Source organism: Urocitellus parryii, chromosome 8 (genome assembly GCF_045843805.1).
Source record: "Urocitellus parryii isolate mUroPar1 chromosome 8, mUroPar1.hap1, whole genome shotgun sequence".
Taxonomy (NCBI): domain Eukaryota; kingdom Metazoa; phylum Chordata; class Mammalia; order Rodentia; family Sciuridae; genus Urocitellus; species Urocitellus parryii.
In genome coordinates this window covers 108,440,444-108,458,975 of record NC_135538.1, presented here as the reverse complement: position 1 = coordinate 108,458,975, position 18,532 = coordinate 108,440,444, and the positions used below count along the sequence as shown (strand labels likewise).

Here is an 18,532-nt window from a genome sequence, read left to right as displayed (position 1 = left end):
CTATTCCTCCCCATAAAGAAAGGGTAGGGAAGGGAAGAATAGAAGTTCATTGGATTAGACAAAGGGGAATGAAGGGAGGGGTGCGGGAGTAGGAAAGACAGTAGAATGAACCAGACATAACTTCACTATGCTCATATATGAATACAGGACCAGTGTGATTCCACATAATGTACAATCACAAGAATGGTATCCTAATTAGAATAAGTTATACTCCATGTATGTAAAATTAGTCAAAATATACTCTATTGTCATGTATATCTAAAAAGAATAAATAAATAAATAAATAAATAAAAAGAAAGGGGTGACTAAAGCAATTGAATCATGATTGGGTGGTCTTTTATTAAGCTTCACTACGTGCTCCTAAAGCCATCATCATGTTTTAGTTCACATAGTAATTTAAAATTATGTTTTTTATTCAATAAATTTGTTGAGCACCTATTATTTATTGGGCACATAAAACTAAAAATGCAATGGTGAACAAAGACAGATGTGATTCTTGCCCCTACTTAATGGGAAAGAGTCACCCAAGTAAGTAATTATTTTCTAATGAAAATTCTGAAGAATTTGGTATCTTTGAGAGAGTGGGGTTGCTCACTGGTAGAGTGTTTACTTAGCATGTGCAAAGTCCTGGGTTCCATCCCCACCTACTACTGTGTTAATATCTTTGACAAGATAAATAAAATTAATGAGGCTAGCAGGGGTGAAAAGAGAGAACAGATGTACACAAGTGAAAATACAGACCAGGAAACATGTTATAATGCTCCATTGTCAAGAATTGGTTTGGTTCTGTCTTCAGTTTTCTCTGAGGGATTACCTAACATTGTTAAAAGATATTTAGTAACCATTATTTTACCCAGTAAATAAATACTAAAGATACCTAATAAATATAAAGTAAATGAATCCAGAGAATTGCCACTTCCCATTTATTTACTACCTTATACTGTCAAACTTTTAAGTGTTCATTTGCTTTGCCTCTCTAAATGCAGGATAAGGCTTATGATTTGCTCTGTTTTATGGCCCTCAGGGATTCCAGCTCTTGACTCAACCATAAAAGATGCTCAGTGAATAAATGGTATTTTCTTTGGGGATGGTGGTGCATGCCTATAAATCCCAGCAGCTCAGGAGGCTAAGACAGGAGAATAGGAAATTTAGAGCCAGCCTAAGCAACTTATATAGTCTCTGTGTGTGTGTACCCACACAGGTGCATGTATGGTTAATGCAACAAATACATTCATTGGTAAAAGAAGAAGAAAAAATTTATATCATTGATCTATCAATATAGCTAATTATATTTGTTGGTTTTTCTACTTTTGAAGCATGCTGATACTGTATTACAAATGTTACATGGCCACAGTGCATTCTTTGAATACACTGCTAAGCCCAGTTTGAAAGTATTTTATTTAGAGTTTTTGCATATATATTCACAAGTTAAGTAGGTCAGTTTCCCTCCTGTGTGTATGTTTTAATTAGATTTTAGCCTTGTAAAATAAATGGGATATATGTCTTTATATTCCAGGAAAAATTAACATAATTACCTAGGTTGTGGTTGCTGTTGAATATTTAATCTAAACTTAGAATGTTTGGGAGGTTAAATCTTAGAAATATTCTTCAAACTTTATTTGTGAGCCAATTTTCATAATTATATACTTATTTAGTAACAGATCCTCTCCTTTACCCCTAACTTAGTGTCACTTACATACTTAGTATCCTTCTTTACTCTAGGACAGTGGGCATGCTTCCAAATTACTCTGGAACTATTGAAAGTAGTTTTATGTTGCCTTTTCCCTTCCCATTCTTCCCGGAGTCATAGACTGTAGAGATGGGGCCTAGCCATTTGCAGTTGTTTGGTTTGGGATTTTGACTTAATTGAGATAGAGTATATACAGAAAAGTAAACCCTTGGTAACTCTACAGCCCAATAAGTTTTCACTTAGTGGACCCACCCATGTTATCAGCATTCGAGAGTTAGATTTTTTGTGTACATAGTCTTATCAGCTATGAAGGAGGCAGTTTTAGTTCTTACTTCCCAATCTTTACATCATTTTTGTTTTCTTTATTATACTGACTGGAGCCTCCAGTACAATATTGAGTACAAATGGTGATAAAAAGCAGGAATCTTGGTCTCATTTCTCATCTTAGGGGAAAATACTTTTAATATTTCATCATAAGATATAATGCTTTGGGGTTTTGTTTGGTTGGTTGCTTATAGATACTCTTAATTAAAGAAATTCCCCTTTATTCATTGTCCTGTGAGATATTTTTGTTTGTTTGTTTTTAAATGATGAATAGAGGACTTGGGATATAAAGTGCTTGCCTCCCATGCACAAGGCTCTGGGTTCAATCCTCAGTAACATACACACACACACACACACACACACACACACACACACAAATATGAATAGATATGTAATTTTTGTGAATTCAGGAAAATGATTCGATGATGTGACCATGTAAATTATTTTTCTCCTTTTGTCTTTTAAGGTGATTTTATGTTAATTGATTTTTTTCAAATGTCTTATTATTGCTAGGAAATAAGACAAATGTGATTGTGATTTCTTATTCTTTTTTTCTATATTGCTTGATTCCTTTTATATGCTACTGTGAGAGAGATTAGATGTAAATTTTCTTTTTTTGTAATGACCTTTTTGGGGTTTGTTACCAGGATTATGGAGGAGTTGAGAAGTGCTGGGGAGTGACATTGGCCAAATTATATTGTTATATTGTGTGTATATATGAATATGTAACAACAAATCCCATCATTATGTACAACTATAATGTACCAATAAAAAAATGTGGGGGCAAAAACAATATGGATAACTCGTTTATTAATTGACATATATTTTAGTTTTTGGAAAAGTTTATGTAAGATAAGTTATTGTGTTTTTAACTATAGAGAAGAATTCTCTGGTGTACCATTTGGGCCTGGAAATTTCTTTGTGAAAACATTTTCATACCATTTTAATTTAATAGGTATAGAACTATTTGAACATTGTATTCTTTTAATAAAAACAATGGTGTTTTTCCAATTTTGCTCATTTCACCTAAATTTCCAGTTATATTGATTTAAATTGCTCCTGATATTATTTTATTTTCTGTTTAATATTTTTAAGATCTGTAATTTTTGTAGACCTATTTAAATTTAAATTTTTCTGGTTTTCGGATTAGTCTTTCTAGAGATCTCTCCCATTTTTCTTTTCAAAGAGCTGATATTTTACTTGTGTTTTTTTTTCTTTTGTCTACTCTTATTATTTTCTTTTTTGAAGTTTGTTTAGATTTACTTTGCCATTCTTTCTGTAGTTTCTCACAATAGGTATTGAGATCATTGACTTTCATCTATTTGTTGGTATATTATAATTATGGGTTTCATTGTTATGTATTTGTACATGCACATAACATAATTTAATCAATTTGGGATGCAGCTCACTGGTAGAGTGTTTGCCTAGCATGTGCAAGGCCCTAGGTTCAATTCATGGTGCCAAAAGGAAAAAGAAAAAAAAAAATCAAGAGTCTTTCTTTCTTAATAATAGCGTTTAAAATTTAAGTTTCCATCGGGCATAATTTTAACTGCATTCCACACTTTTCTACATCATTATTATCAATTCAGAAAACTCTGTTCCTTTGTGATATTTTCTTTGACCATGTATTATTTAGAAGTATGTTGCCAGTTTTTGAAATATTTGGGTATTTTCTAGTTATTATTTTGTTGGAGATTTCTAGCTTATTTTCACTGATATCAGAAAACATACTCTATATGATTTGAATCCTTTGAAATTTGTTGAACTTTGTTTTATGGCTCAAAGTATTTTCAGTTTTGTTTTGTTTTCCTTTTTTCTTTTTGTACTGGAGATTGAACCCAGGAGCACTTAACCACTGAGCCACATCCCAGCCCTTTTTTATATTTTATTTTGAGGGTCTCCCTGGGTTGCTTATGGCCTATTTTCAGTTTTGATAAATGTTTAGGGTGCACTTGGAAATAATGTGCACTCTATCATTATTAGGTGCAGTGTTAAAATCAGTTTGATCAAGTTTATTGAGTGTGCAGGTCTTCTGTGGCCTTACTGATTTTTTACCTATCAGTGTGGAGCTGTGTTATAGTCTCTCACAATGTTTATTAATCTGTTTCTTTCTCCTTTTAATTATCTGGTTTTGCTTTATATATCTTGAAGCCGTGTGATTGGGTACATACAAATTAGAATTTCTGGATTTCCTATATTAATTCTTTTATCATTTTACCTCAAATGGTGCTTCTGACCTTGATACATAATCATAACAACTACTTTTGGCCAGTGCTTGCCTAATGTATCTTTTTCCATTATTATATTTTAAAAACCTTTCTGTATCCTTACATTCAAGGTGTGTCTCTTATTAAAAACATATATTTGGGTCGAATTATTTATCAAGTCTGACACTTCCTTAATAATTTAATTATATTATTTGTTTTATTATAATCCCTGCTACATTTGACTTTCTTTTTTTTTAATATTTTTTGGTTTTGTTGATGGACCTTTATTTTATTCATTTATTTATATGTGGTGCTGGGAATAGAACCCAATGCCTCATACTTATGAGGCAAGCATTCTACCACTGAGTCACAACCTCAGCCCTGATACATTTGACTTTCTGTTTACTGTGTTACATTTTTTTCTGTTTGACACATCTATTTTTGTTTTTCTCTCCTATATAATTTTTTTGATTAGTTGTTTTATATCCCTTTTTACTAACTTGTACATTATTTAGTATTCTCCTAAGGGTTACTCTAGAACAACTTTGCTCAGAGTATTAGTTCATGATAAAATAACTGTACCAGAATGCAAATCAACATACTGCTTCTTTTAGGCAAAAATTGTTGGAGATTTCTAACTTATTTTCACTAGCTTATTTTCCACTGCTGTGGAAAAAATGTCACCTGAGTAAACTGTTGTAAATAGTTGATTTACCTTCTTTTGGAGACTTCTTGTCACAACAATCGACAGTTTGCAAACTGCTAACTCATGGACCATACTTTGGATAGCACTGCCCTAGTGGTCACAGCATGCATCTTAACTATAGTTGGGCACCACATTACTGCCTTGCAAGGGTGGAAGTCCAGGCTCTCCACTCAACTAAGCCTTTGCTAGTATAAGTAGAAGTGGAGTCACAGATTTTTATTTTTTCTGTGTGCTTTTCTGGAAAGAGGAGTTATTGTCTGAAAGTTTTCTTCTGTCTTGCTGTTACTCCTTTCCTATATTTACAAACAACAGGCCTTTTATTTGTTGGCTGGCTGACTAGCTAGTTAATTCTGGGCCCAACTGGTGTTTCAGTTTGCCAGCTTCTTCAGTTCAAATTCAAATATGTATGAGGAAACAAACAACTCAGGGAACCCACCACCATGTCATTCCTTGGGTCCTGGATATCCTAGCCATTTTGTCTTCTTCTCTTCTCCTTTTATGAGTCTTATATTCCTTTTGCATATGATGTTTGGGGTTTGCAGTTATACTTAACAAGAAGAATAAAGAAAAGTATATCTACTCCATCTTTCCTGAACTCCTAACATTCTTTATAAATTCTTGTTGTTTTGTTTTGTTTTGTATCAGAGATTGAACCCAGAGGCACTCAACCACTGAGCCACATACCAGCCCTTTTAATTTTATTTTTGAATACATTTTATTTAGAGACAGGGTCTTGCGGAGTTGCTTAGGGCTTCACTAAGTTGCTGAGGCTGGATTTGAAATACACAATCCTCCCGCCTCAGCCTCCTAAACCATGGGATTATAGTTGTGCGCTACCATACCTGGCTCTAGATTCCAGTTTTCTACTGAAATTTGTCATCTCATCATTTTTCTGAACATGTAAATTGAATGTTTTAAAGTCATTGTCTAATAATGCCATTATCTGGATTGCATGTAGTTTTGTTTCAATTTATTCATTTTTGTTGTGTTTTGTCTTTCTTACCTCTTATGAGTTTTTTTAAAAAATTTTCTTTAGTTGTAGATAGATACAATGCCTTTATTTTATTTTATTTGTTTTTATTTTTATGTGGGGCCAAGGATTGAACCTCTACCACTGAGCCACAACACACACCCCCATGACTTTTAACAAGTTGGAATGCTTGCCAACTTTTTACTAATATTTATCTTAGGTTTCAACACTTTCTCTATGAATTGACTAGGTATGGCTGTCTTTATTATCCTGGGAATTTGGTAGTATTAATAAATCTCTAGACAGGTGTATTTCGTCAGTTTGGGAAATTTTGGAGCCATAATTTTTCAAATATGGTTTCTACACCATTCTTTCTCTCTGTCTGCGCCTTACAGATAGGACAATATTTTAAAAATTAAATTAAATCTTTCTCCTAAGAGGATTCTATGTAACATTGTTAGGCAGTGTGGGGGAGGGAAAACTTTTCCTCTACCCTCCCAGTTTCAGCAACTCAGGGTGCTGACTCAGATTGCTGACAGAAAACAAATCAACAAAGAAAAAGCAAATTTAATTTCATGCATACACATGGAAATTCTGAAAGAAATGTGACTCAAGGAGGTGGTTAGAATTTGCATTTTACATACCATCTTAATAAAGGGGATAAAGGGGCCTGGGGATATAGATCAGTTGGTAGAGTGCTTCCCTTGCATGCATAAGGCCCTGGGTTCAGTCACCAGCACCACAAAAACAAACAAACAATAAATAAAGGGGATAAAGTGTGGGAAGAAGGGTTTGGGGGTAATTGGGGAAAACAGGTTATGAAAAGGTAACTTAAGAAATATGTGGTAAATAAGGGTTGTTTAGTGAGTTTTTTTTTTTCAAGTCAGCTTAGATGATAGGAGTTGCCTTTTCCTTCCTGGTAAAGGAAAAGGTATTTACAAAAGAGAAATATGTGCTCTGTCTTTAGTGCTTTTATAGTGTCTCCTTAATTGCCTTCAGCTCAAAATGATCCTTTTGTCAAAGTGACCTATTTGGGGGTGGCATATTGTGGCCCCCTTCAGCAAATAGAACTAGGCTGATCACCTTAGACCAATCAGCAATTGATAGGATTCTAGTTTGTTTTGGCAGAACTCAGTCTTCCCGTCTGGTTTATCCTTACCCTTAGATATAACTGTCTAAGGGTTCCCAATTGAGAGCCTGAAATTCCTGCCCTCTATGGGATTGTGAGATCTAATTTTATTCCTTATCTTGCTAAGTCTGCCACATCACTACTTTATTCTTGGAGACTTTCTGCTCTTCTCAGATTTTTATCCCACAGGGTTTCAGAGTTTTTCAGATATCTTGAGAGGGAAACTGAAAAAATGTTGGGCTCAGCTCTCCAGACTTCTGTTCTTACTAGAACTCTGGCCTCTGAGATAGCTAAAATCTCAGCAGGTGTTCTCTGTAATAATAGCAGCTCTGTACATTCTTCATTGGGATCTTTAATCTTCTAATTTTTAATTTGGGATCTTTAATTCCCTCATATCCCTCCCAAAATAGTTCAATGCCAAGGGAGAAGCTGCAGCAAAATGATGGCTCACTTCCCTATGGACTTTCTTTTCTCCATGATTCTATTCCCTGGAGGCCTTGTTTCAGCAGCTCTCTAAGGATTTCTTTCCTTTCCCTCCCTCTCTCTTCCTCTAGATCTTTCTTTCTTTCCTTCCTTCTAACTTTCGCTATTCCTGGAAGATACTCCATCCTGACTAGGAGCAGAAAGTATTTGCATTGCTTTTCTGGAATAGCTCCATTAGTAATTCTAATATATATAACCCTTGTTAAAATAACTTGTCCTATATAATAGTGAAATATTTTATAGCAGTGTTACCTTTTGAATCAGAATTACCATACAGTTAACCTAGTCTTCAATTTTAAATAGTCTGACCAATTATAATTCAAGTGATTAGTATCATGGTTGTTCCAGTTTATTTTCTTAAATGTACCCCCAGTCAGCATTATCCCTGTAACATTCTATAGCATTTAATTTGCCAAAGTGTGTGCATAGGCCATTGTTATTGTTCAGTGAAGCTTTTCAGTCTTAAGGGAGAATTTGGCCCATTTTGAATATGCTGTTAAATGTGTGATGTGCCTTATAATGTAAAATTGTATATGAATTACAAAAAAAAGAAGAAGAAGAAGAAAAACTGTATAGTAAGTAGTGCTAATGCCTTTTAAAGCAAAGTGGACTGTGCATAAAAACTTGTGATTTTTGCCAGGCACATGCCTATAATCCCAGTAGCTCCAGAGACTAAGACAGCAGGATCAGGAGTTCCAAGCCAGCCTCAGCAAAAGGTTGAGGCACTAAACAACTCAATGAGACTCTGTCTCTAAATAAAATACAAAATTGGGCTGCTGATGAGGCTCAGTAGTTGAGTGCCCCTGAATTCGATCCTCGGTACCCAAATAAAAAACAAAACTAGTGATTTTTTTTTTTAAACGATATGTGATAAGAAGTACTAGGACTCTATAGTAATGTTAGATATGTTAGATATTTAATGTTAAAAATTACCTTGAAACCTTGAAAGGCTAGCAACAATCTGGGCATAAAGTGATGAAGCCATGCACATAAGGTTGTTTTTTTTTTTTAATCCTTCTGTTTTTAACTTTGGAAGATATATTTCATTAGTTATCTTTTTAGAAGTAGAAATGCCAGGATAACTCCCATTTTAATGGGACATTACTAATGGGCCACCCTGTTAATGTTTTTATTTGTCACCTGGTAAAGACAATTAGAATCTAATCTAAAACTATGTAGTAGTTGAACCATCTCTTTTAACATTTGTTTGAAATAAAAAATGCTAGTAAGGACCCTGATTGTGAGATTTAGATTCTAACAATGTTGATTTGCCCCTTCACCATACTTGTTTTATGACCTGCTCTAAGTCTTCTAAGATAGTTCTACAGAATTTTTCCATAACTCAGTGGAATTGAATCACACTTATTTAACTTCCTCAAAAATCAATTAATACAACAAATAAAAAGGAAAATCCTTTTGCTTAACCTGTTAACACTCTTTGCCCTTCATACTTGACTTTTATTCTTCACTGGAAAATACTCTGTTATTTTGATTATTTTAATTTTCCTTAGTTAAGTCTGTCTAATTTTACTTTGAATATCACCATTTTTACTGTAATAAAAAAGATCATGATCAGAATGGTAAACATCAGTGTTTAAGTTACGTTGTGTTATTGTAAGGGTAAGGTCTATATTGTAGGTTGGGCATATAGATTATTAAGCCTCTTTCTGGAGACAGTTTGGTGATAATGTCAAAATGTATACTAATTTAGTAATTCTACTTTAGGAAATTATTCTATACATATTCTTTTAACTATACACAGTGGATATTTAGTGCAACATCTTTTGTAAAAGCATAGATCTGGAAACAGTAAGAGCCTGGCTAAATAAAATACGATATAAAACATACCTGATGATAATTAAAAAGAATGAGGGAGCCAGGCACAATGGTACATGCCTATGATCCCAGCAACTTGGGAAACTGAAGCAGGAAAATTGCAAGTTCAAGTTCAGGCTGGGCAACTTAAGGATACCCTGCCTTAAAATAAGAAAGGACTAGAAATGCCCTCAGTGGTAAAATATCCCTGGGTTATTTTACCCAGGGAAAAAAAAAGAAAGATAAGAATGAGGGAAATTTATATGAAATGATATGGGACAGTCTCTAAAATACATTATATAGGGCTGGGGATATAGAGTTGGTAGAGTACTTGCTTAGCATGTGCAAGGACCTGGGTTCAATCCCTACCACCATAAAAATTAATTAATTAATTAAGATATGATAAATAGAAGAGAATAGAATAGTATTTATGATATGCTATTCTTGGGCGGGGAGAGATAATTAGACATCCATATTTATATACCTAATCTATACTTTATGTTATAAATTTTATATGTAACATTATAGATATATATATATAGATATATATACACTATATAAACATACCATCTCTAGAAGAATTCAAGAAACTGCTAATAGTATCTGCATTTGGATGGGAGGTCTCAGGACCTAGGAAAATTACTTTTTAACCTGTTATATTTGATGTCATTTACACATAATCCCTTATTCAAAAGTATGTTATCTGTGAGTGTGTGTATATATATGTATTGTATATACATTTTTTTATAGAGAAATGAAAACAAAAATATATTTCAACTAGGGAGATTGAGGCAATATAGTTTCATACTGAGTTCTAAAAAATCTGTGCCATAAACCTCTGGATCCTAGAATAATTATACCATACCATTATAGGTGTCTAAATGTCTCAGTTAAGGAAAGTTTGCAGCCTGGTTCAGATCCCCCACCCTGAATTATCTTTGAATAATGAGCCTTGGATCTGTCTTCTAACATTCTGGCATCTGATATAATTGTTGCTCCATACACGTGGCAATTGGAGTAAGTAATTGTTATTTAGAAATATCCAGTAATGCATTTATGATGTTTTATAGTTGTGTTGAAAAAAAGTTTAAATTGCACAATGTCACTGACATTTTTAGCTTTCTAGTAAATAGCTTTTGATTATCTGCACTCTGATATACTTTGTTTTAGGCTCGAATGCTCATCACAGAAGAAAATCTGATGACCATTATTATTAAAACTTTCATGGATCATTTGAGACATCGAGATGCCCAGGGCAGATTTCAGTTTGAACGATACACTGCTTTACAAGCCTTCAAATTTAGGAGAGTTCAGAGCCTTATTTTAGATCTCAAGTAAGTTTTTTTTTTTAATTGTCAAACCAGTTAACAACTTGTAAAATGTTAATGTTTATATGTTCAATGCTTCTGTTATCTTGTTCAGGTATGTGTTAATTAGCAAACCAACTGAATGGTCAGATGAGCTGAGGCAGAAGTTTCTAGAAGGGTTTGATGCCTTTTTGGAATTACTGAAATGCATGCAGGTATGTATAAATTGCCACTTTTTTTCTATTTTTAATCTTAATTTTTTTGTTTTTGTTATTGTTCATTGAACTGAACACCTTTCTCTCTGTGGTTTTTGTTTGTTTGTTTATTTGTGGCTTTTTAATGTTGTTTTCATTTTGAGCATATTTCCAAAAGATCAATTTGAATGGCTACAATTTGGATCAAGAAAGTCCTCTCTAATTGGAGACTCTTAGAAAGGTATAGAGTGAATAAGAGTCCAGCAAAAGCTCTGGCATCTAGTGCTTTTTTTGTATTTGGTATTCTTTTGATTACCATTAGTATGTATTTATCAGTTCAGTAACATTTAAAAACCTGTCAGGGAACTACAGATGTAGCTCAGTGGTAGAACATGTGCTTATTAGCATGTTTGAGGCCCTGGATTCTATGACTGGCACCACCAAAAATATAAAATTAAAAAAAGCTTTTTTTTGTTTTAAACATAGATGATAGAGTTAAAAAGGAATTTGAAAGATTATTACAGTGAAGTAATGAAGTATTTTGTTATCTGAAGCAGATTTAGAGATTACCCCTAAAATGGTTCATTCTATATTTTACTAGAATTTTTTCCTTGTATTTTAGAGAATGTTACATAAAATCTATAATTTAAAAAGCTATCACTTCTCATACTACTGGAAGCTTCCTGTTAAGACTTTGACTTTGTATGATTTTATAATCAATATGTTTCTTCTGCATTATTCCTTAGGTTTTCTTATAAGAGAAAAGGTATAGTTTTTATTCATATAAAATTCTTTTACTTTCTTTAAGGGAATGGATCCAATCACCCGTCAAGTAGGACAACATATTGAAATGGAACCAGAGTGGGAAGCAGCCTTTACACTACAAATGAAACTAACACATGTCATTTCAATGATGCAGGACTGGTGTGCTTTAGATGTGAGTTTCTTCTAGGGGTGAAAGATAACAGCAAGATGAAAGAGTGGAAATAGACAGAATCCTAAGTAAAATTTGAAGAGATTTGAAGAAAGTAGTTTTATAGCTTAGCTCAAAACAGCATGCATTCCCTTTCTACCTATAAATCCAATAAAGAATGTTAAACTTTTAAAGCCTTAAGAAAAACCTTGGTAAATAGAGAAGGAAATAATCTACTCTCTCTCTTCCCTAATATAACTATATCTTCCTTTTTTTCATAATCCTTTCTATACTTTGAGCATATAAAATAGTAATTTATAAATTTATCCAAAAATAAAAGTTTTTCTGTTGTTTTATTTGTCCTATGTTTTAAAATTCTTTAGCCTTCTTTGGCAATAAAGTACAAATAAGAACTTTTGTAAATTAGGGAATCAGGAGCATATGAATATATGTAAGGAGATCTGAACTTTGTAAATTTTGCTGAAGAAAGAATAAAGAGGGGCTGGGATTGTGGCTCAGCGGTAGAGGGCTCGCCTGGCACGTGCAGGGCACTAGGTTCGATTCTTAGCACCACATAAAAATAAATAAATAAAATAAAGATATTGTATCCAACCACAGCTAAAAAAAAAATATTAAAAAGAATAAAGAATGTTCCTCTGAGTTAGGAATATTCCTCCGAATTAGGAATATTCTTTGTTCTTTTTTATAATATTCTGTGGCGAGGAGAACTGTGGTTGTTCCTGGAACTATGAGAAAGCACTGTGATTGAAGCAGAGAGATTGAGGGCAGAGAGGCAGGCAGGAATATCTAACTTTGCAGGACTTGGAAGCCATGGAAGGAAGTTCAGAACTACATTTTTATTGAAGTGGGAAGCCATTGGAGACCCTCAAGCAGAAAAGTGACAGGATCCAATTTACGTGTTTTTCAAATGTTACTCTGTAGAGAATGGGTGGATGGGGTAAGAGTTGAAGCATGGACCAGAAAGATGGTTGGTTGTGCCTTGGAGTTACTGAAGATAGAAGATTTTTGGCTAGTTTTGAGGAATATTTAGATGAAATTGCCAGCTTGGTAATATATCAGACAAATGTGGAATGAGATAAAGTGGAGTATTAGAATAGCTTCTAGGTTGCAAGCAGCTTCCTTGATAGGAGATATCATTCACTGGGACAGGGCCCACTGGAAGAGACCACGTTTGGGAGGGAGGACTGAGTTTGGTTTTGTCCATACTGTTATTTGAGGTACTTAATCATCATCAAATTTGAGGTGCTTATTCAATGTTGTAGAAACCAAATCTTTTGAATAATTTACAGAAAAATCCTCTTTTTTTAGGAAAAAGTGTTAATTGAAGCTTACAAGAAATGCCTTGCTGTATTGATGCAGTGTCATGGTGGTTTTACTGATGGTGAACAGCCTATCACACTAAGCATTTGTGGACATTCAGTGGAAACTATCAGATACTGTGTTTCCCAAGAAAAAGTTAGCATTCACCTCCCAGTTTCTCGCTTACTTGCAGGTAAAGCATTTCCCGTAAAAAAAGAACCCTAAAAATTTTCTGTGGTGGTTAATATTTTTGAGTACCTACTATTATATCTATTATTCTAAGAGTTTTATGTGTTTATTTGATGATCACATGAGGTAGGTATTAATATTAGTTGCTTCACAGGTGGGAAGACAGAGGCATAGAGTGTACTTAGTGTCACATGGTAAAGAAGAATTATAATTGGCATTTTGAAGCTGTTTGGCATCATAGGCCATGTTTATAACCATTGTACCATAGACTTAACTACAGATACTACATGTTTTATTGTTTATTCAATCCAGCTTCAAAGTTTGTGTTCTTAAAAATCAAACTTATCCACACTTACATATTTGCTATTAAACCAAGGCCACCCTAGGCTTTCTCTCCCTCTAAGCTGTTTCTTACACATTGTTGGTAACCTTTTAAACAGAAGTTTATGAATGAGTATCATATTGAGGTAATAGATTTTTTAAACTCAGTAGTTGATTTATAAGTAATTTATAATTGTTAAAATATCTGAAACTGCCATCTTGCAGCAGCCAAAGACTTTGAATATGCACTTATTCATCTCTGCAAATTCATTTCAGTACAGCTTCCATATTTCTTGATTCTGGATATTCTTATCCTGCTCACACACCATTGTTCCCTTGAGTTCCATTTTAACTCAGAAAATAGAAGTTATCAAAAAAGTAGATATTGTTACCCATTGCAGAATATATAATTTACCCTATGTTTGTGGGTAATTTTTAATGTGATATAGAGGATCATACTTAATTTTTGTTTTGTTTTGCTCTTTGTTTTTCCTAGAAGAGATTGTGAAGAATCATATTATTTTTTCCTTATATGTTTGGTAGAGTTTACTAGTGTAACTATATTATGCTTTCAGGATTATTTATTATTGATTCAATTTCTTTAATAGTTATAGGCCTATTCAGATTTATCTATTTATCCGTGTGAGTTTTGGTACTTTGTGTCTTTCAAGGAATTTAGGAGCCTAGAGTTACTCATAGTTTTTCTTCATTATCTTTTTAACGAAATGGGGTCAGTAGTAGTGATCCCTCTTTCATTTTGAAGACATTTTTTTCATTATTCTAAGTATTATCACATTGTCCTGCTGATAGACCTTTGTATGCCAGACGTTTTTGGGGTGTGTTATTGAAATTGTAGAAAGTTGAGATTACTTACTCTGAGGCTTATGAAATTGTTCTTAAACATATGAATATTGAAATAGTACATTAGATAGTTACTTAGAGTGAATTTGTGATCATACAAAAAAGTTTCTCCTATTGTTTGGGTCCAGTTATGTTTTTATAAGTGTACTGAGCAACTGAAAACTGTTGGTTCTCAACATAGGCAACTGATAGCATGTTCTGGAGAAGGACTGGACTAAAAGACAGGAAAGTGAGTCCCATGTCCAACTCATCCACTGATCTCTTCTTCCTTTAAAAATCTGTATGTGTTACAAGCTGAAACTGTAACTTTTAACTTTTAATTTTAACCTGTATTTTATAAAATTTTGATTCTTGTCAAACAAGTTTCTTTTTGGAATTGACTTTCTATGGATTTTTTTTTTTTTTTTTTTTTTGAATCTGCAGCGTGAAGAAAGTCAGTATTCTAAAAAGGCACTAATCTCTGCCTAGGTCTTTACCTCCCGAAATTTGTGCAGTGAATATTTTGGAGTAGTCATCTCACAGTATTTGATGATCCCTGTCCTGAATGCTTATAATATAATTGGTGAGCTAAGGAAACATATAAAACTGGTCCTTAATAACTTGGAGAGTGTGCTAACAGAACTTGAGCAATAACTGTTGAGAACAAGTTATTAGAATGGGTCAGTAATGCAGGTCTTCCTGGATGAGGAAGGTGGCCAGTGTACATTGACAGGATTGTAAAGAGCATTCTCTATTTAGGCAGTGACAGAAACAGGACATAATCAGAATTAACTAAGGTCAAGCCACAAAAAGAGCCCCTTGAAATTAGGAACTAAAAAAGGCTTTGATTCTAGAAGTTCTGGAGAACCTAATTCTGATGTTCAAATTAGTGCAAACCTTGAATCCAGGCCATTTTCTCTTTATTTGCCAGAGGATCTTTCACCCGTCCTTTAAATGGAATAAACTCTATGACCCAGTGAAATATGACTGTTAAAGTTGGCATAACATGTGTAAATTGTTTTGATGGTTATATAGCTGCTTTTGCTGTGCTTGTACATCTAACATTTACTTCTAATGTCATCAAAGTATGTTGGGATATATAATTAAGGCTACTTCTAATTCTACTTTTAATATAGAGATTCATTAGAATAACCATTGAAAAGCTTCATTTCTGGATATAGTTTGTTTTATATCTTAAGTTGTAATCCAGGTTCCTAAATAAACAAAAAATTTACATAATAAAGTTGAGTGAATATTTAGGGTTTTTTCCTAAATTATTTTAACTTAATAGAAATACTTTTGTTTGTTCTTCCATGCAGGTTTGCATGTATTATTAAGCAAAAGTGAAGTGGCATATAAATTTCCAGAGCTCCTACCTCTAGTAAGTGGTTCTGGCATTTAAACAAAAGTACCTGTTTATTATGTTCCTTGTATTTGAAATCAAATTGAAACAAACTTTTATTAATCTTGGTTCTCACCAAGCATGGTGGGACACACCTGTAATACCAGCAACTCTGGGTTCTCCAGAGAAACAAAACCCATAAAATGTGTGCGTGCATGTATACATGTGTGTTTTAAGGAAAGATTTATTTTAAGAAACTGCCTCATGCGATCATAGGGCCAGCAAATCTAGTCTACAGGCACCTGACAGACTGGAGGGACCCAGAGAAGAGTTAATGTTGCAGTCTCAAGAACAAAGACAATCATGGAGAGAGAATTCCTTCTCCTCAGGAACCTTAAAGGTCTTTTAAGGCTTTCAGCTGAATTGATCAGGCCTACCCAACATTATGGAGGGTAATTTACTTTACTCAAAGTCTACTGAAATGTTACTCATATATAAAAAACAACTTTTGACAACATCTAGACTATTGTTGACCATAAACTAGGTACCAGACCCCAGTTAAGTTGACACAGAATCAACTGTCACCCAAACATACTGTAAAATAATTTTAACCTGTGTTTTATAAAATTTTGATTCTTGTCAAACAAGTTTCTTTTTGGAATTGACTTTCTATGGATTTTTTTTTTTTAATCTGCAGAGTGAACTTAGCCCACCAATGTTGATTGAACACCCTCTTAGATGTCTTGTTTTATGTGCCCAAGTACATGCTGGGATGTGGAGAAGAAATGGGTTCTCACTAGTAAACCAGGTAAGCTTTTTCTTTTCTTTCTTTCTTTTTTTATTCTGTGTAGTTTTCATTCCATTCATTGGCCTCTATGAAGGTTGTAGTTTTCAGCGGATTTAGTTATTGAAAGTTTATATGAAATTTTTTTTAAAAGATAACTGTAATGTTAAACCAATTTTAAGTTTCTTGAAAATTTATTTATACGTTGTCAGTAAACAAAATTACAAATAGAAATGAATCACAGTGATATTAGTTTTTCTCTTGAAATATTTTTTAGAACAGTTGAATAGTAAAAAAACAATAAAATTATAAATTTCATCTATTTATATTAAATTGGATTAAAAAATAAAAGGTCTCTTAGTAGAGATCTAAAGTTGAAATTTCACTTTTTAAACTTTACTAAGGCTTAGTATGGATTTTTTTTTTCATATTTTTGGAAGCTCTAAACGTTCATGAAGTAACAACTTTTTATATTTTGTTGGGAAACTCAAGTTGACTGCAAAATGAGAATCAGAATGGATACCACATGGAAATTTCTAATTAATTAATCTGTACTAAGATAATGTTAACCATTCAGGAAATCACATCATATACATACCAGTGCTTATATTTACACAAACCCATGTGCTTATAAGTGGGTGAGGGACAAGGAGATAGTTGTACTAGTAAAAGCCTATTTACCCAATATAATGAATTTTTTTTTTTTAGATTTATTACTACCATAATGTGAAATGCAGACGTGAGATGTTTGACAAGGATATAGTGATGCTTCAGGTAATGAATTAAAAGTATTGAATCTAAAGGTTTTGGTTACTACTTGTATTTCCACTGAATCCAGTCACTTGTAATCAGTCACTCCTGAATCTACAATTAGCCTAGCCCTATCCAGCAAAGCTCCACATTCAGACTACCAGTCTATAGAACATATCCACCTAGGTTTCCTGGGCACATCTCAGGTTCATCATAGTCAAAATAACTGTTCTTACTTCCTTCTTACTTTCTTCCTGTCTTAGATGCCCTACCTTGTTGAGTTATTCCATAGATCACACAGTTGCTGAAGTCAGAAAACTGAAAACCATCCTTTGGTTACTGATTGTCTTTAACTAATTTTTTGGTTGAGGGGTGGTTTACTGGGGTTTAACTCAAGGGTGCTTAACCATTGAGCTACATCCCCAGCTCTTTTTAAATTTTGAGACAGGGTTTCGTTAAGTTGCTTAGGATCTCACTGTAGTGCTGAGGCTGGCTTCAAACTTGTGAGGCCTCTCCTGCCTCAGCCTCCTGTGCCACCACCTCTTACTAGTTACTTAATTAATTTTAAACCCCTTAATTTTCAAGGCTTCAGATACTTAACTACCTTGAAGATCCCTGAATTTGCCATGCTCTTTAAGTCTTAAAACTTTGCACATTTATATATTTTGGTCCCTATATTTCTCCCTGCTACTTTTCCCTTCACCTAGCTTAGTTATTTTCCACTGTGTCTTAGTGTTTAATTTATTACTTTCTTCAAGAGTCCTTATCTGACATTCTAGAACTTGACCAATTATCCCTTTTGTGAGAACCCATAGCATGATACTTATCCCCACCATCTTCCCTAAACTGTGGCAACTGTGTTCATTTTTTTCTTTTCTTTTTTTTTTTTTTTTTTTGCCCCTTTTGCCTTGCACAGTGCTTGTTCACACAGTGGTTGCTCCATGTTACTGCTAAATGAATATAGTAATTATGAAAAAAAAAAAGATAAATCAAAATATAGAAAAGATTATTGGTTCCAGGTAAATTAAAATTTAGGTTGATTTAGAATTTTTACAAATGAAATTAAAAGAGAATTGAAACTAATATGTAAAAGCTGTCTCTTCAGCCAGTATAATGCTTATCACACACCCCCCAAAAATTTAAGGCATCTTGATAATAATTTAATATAATGCCTATTTTTAAATTCTAGGAACTTAATTGGCATTTAACTCAGAGTCCAGACAGTGAACCCTGATAATAAACCTTTTG

At 33.5% G+C, this 18,532-nt stretch overlaps 1 protein-coding gene across 5 annotated transcripts in view; it reads left to right on the top strand.

Moving 5' to 3' along the window:
* Positions 1–18,532, top strand: part of Ubr2 (ubiquitin protein ligase E3 component n-recognin 2) — a 125,723-nt gene that overhangs the window by 55,687 nt on the left and 51,504 nt on the right. For all 5 annotated transcript variants that reach the window (XM_077802195.1, XM_077802194.1, XM_026383359.2 and 2 more), the window contains 7 exons: positions 10,495–10,658; positions 10,747–10,846; positions 11,634–11,762; positions 13,068–13,251; positions 15,728–15,789; positions 16,448–16,558; positions 17,243–17,308. In XM_077802195.1, coding sequence (XP_077658321.1) covers positions 10,495–10,658; positions 10,747–10,846; positions 11,634–11,762; positions 13,068–13,251; positions 15,728–15,789; positions 16,448–16,558; positions 17,243–17,308 — 816 coding nt within the window. The remainder of the gene's footprint in view (positions 1–10,494; positions 10,659–10,746; positions 10,847–11,633; positions 11,763–13,067; positions 13,252–15,727; positions 15,790–16,447; positions 16,559–17,242; positions 17,309–18,532) is intronic.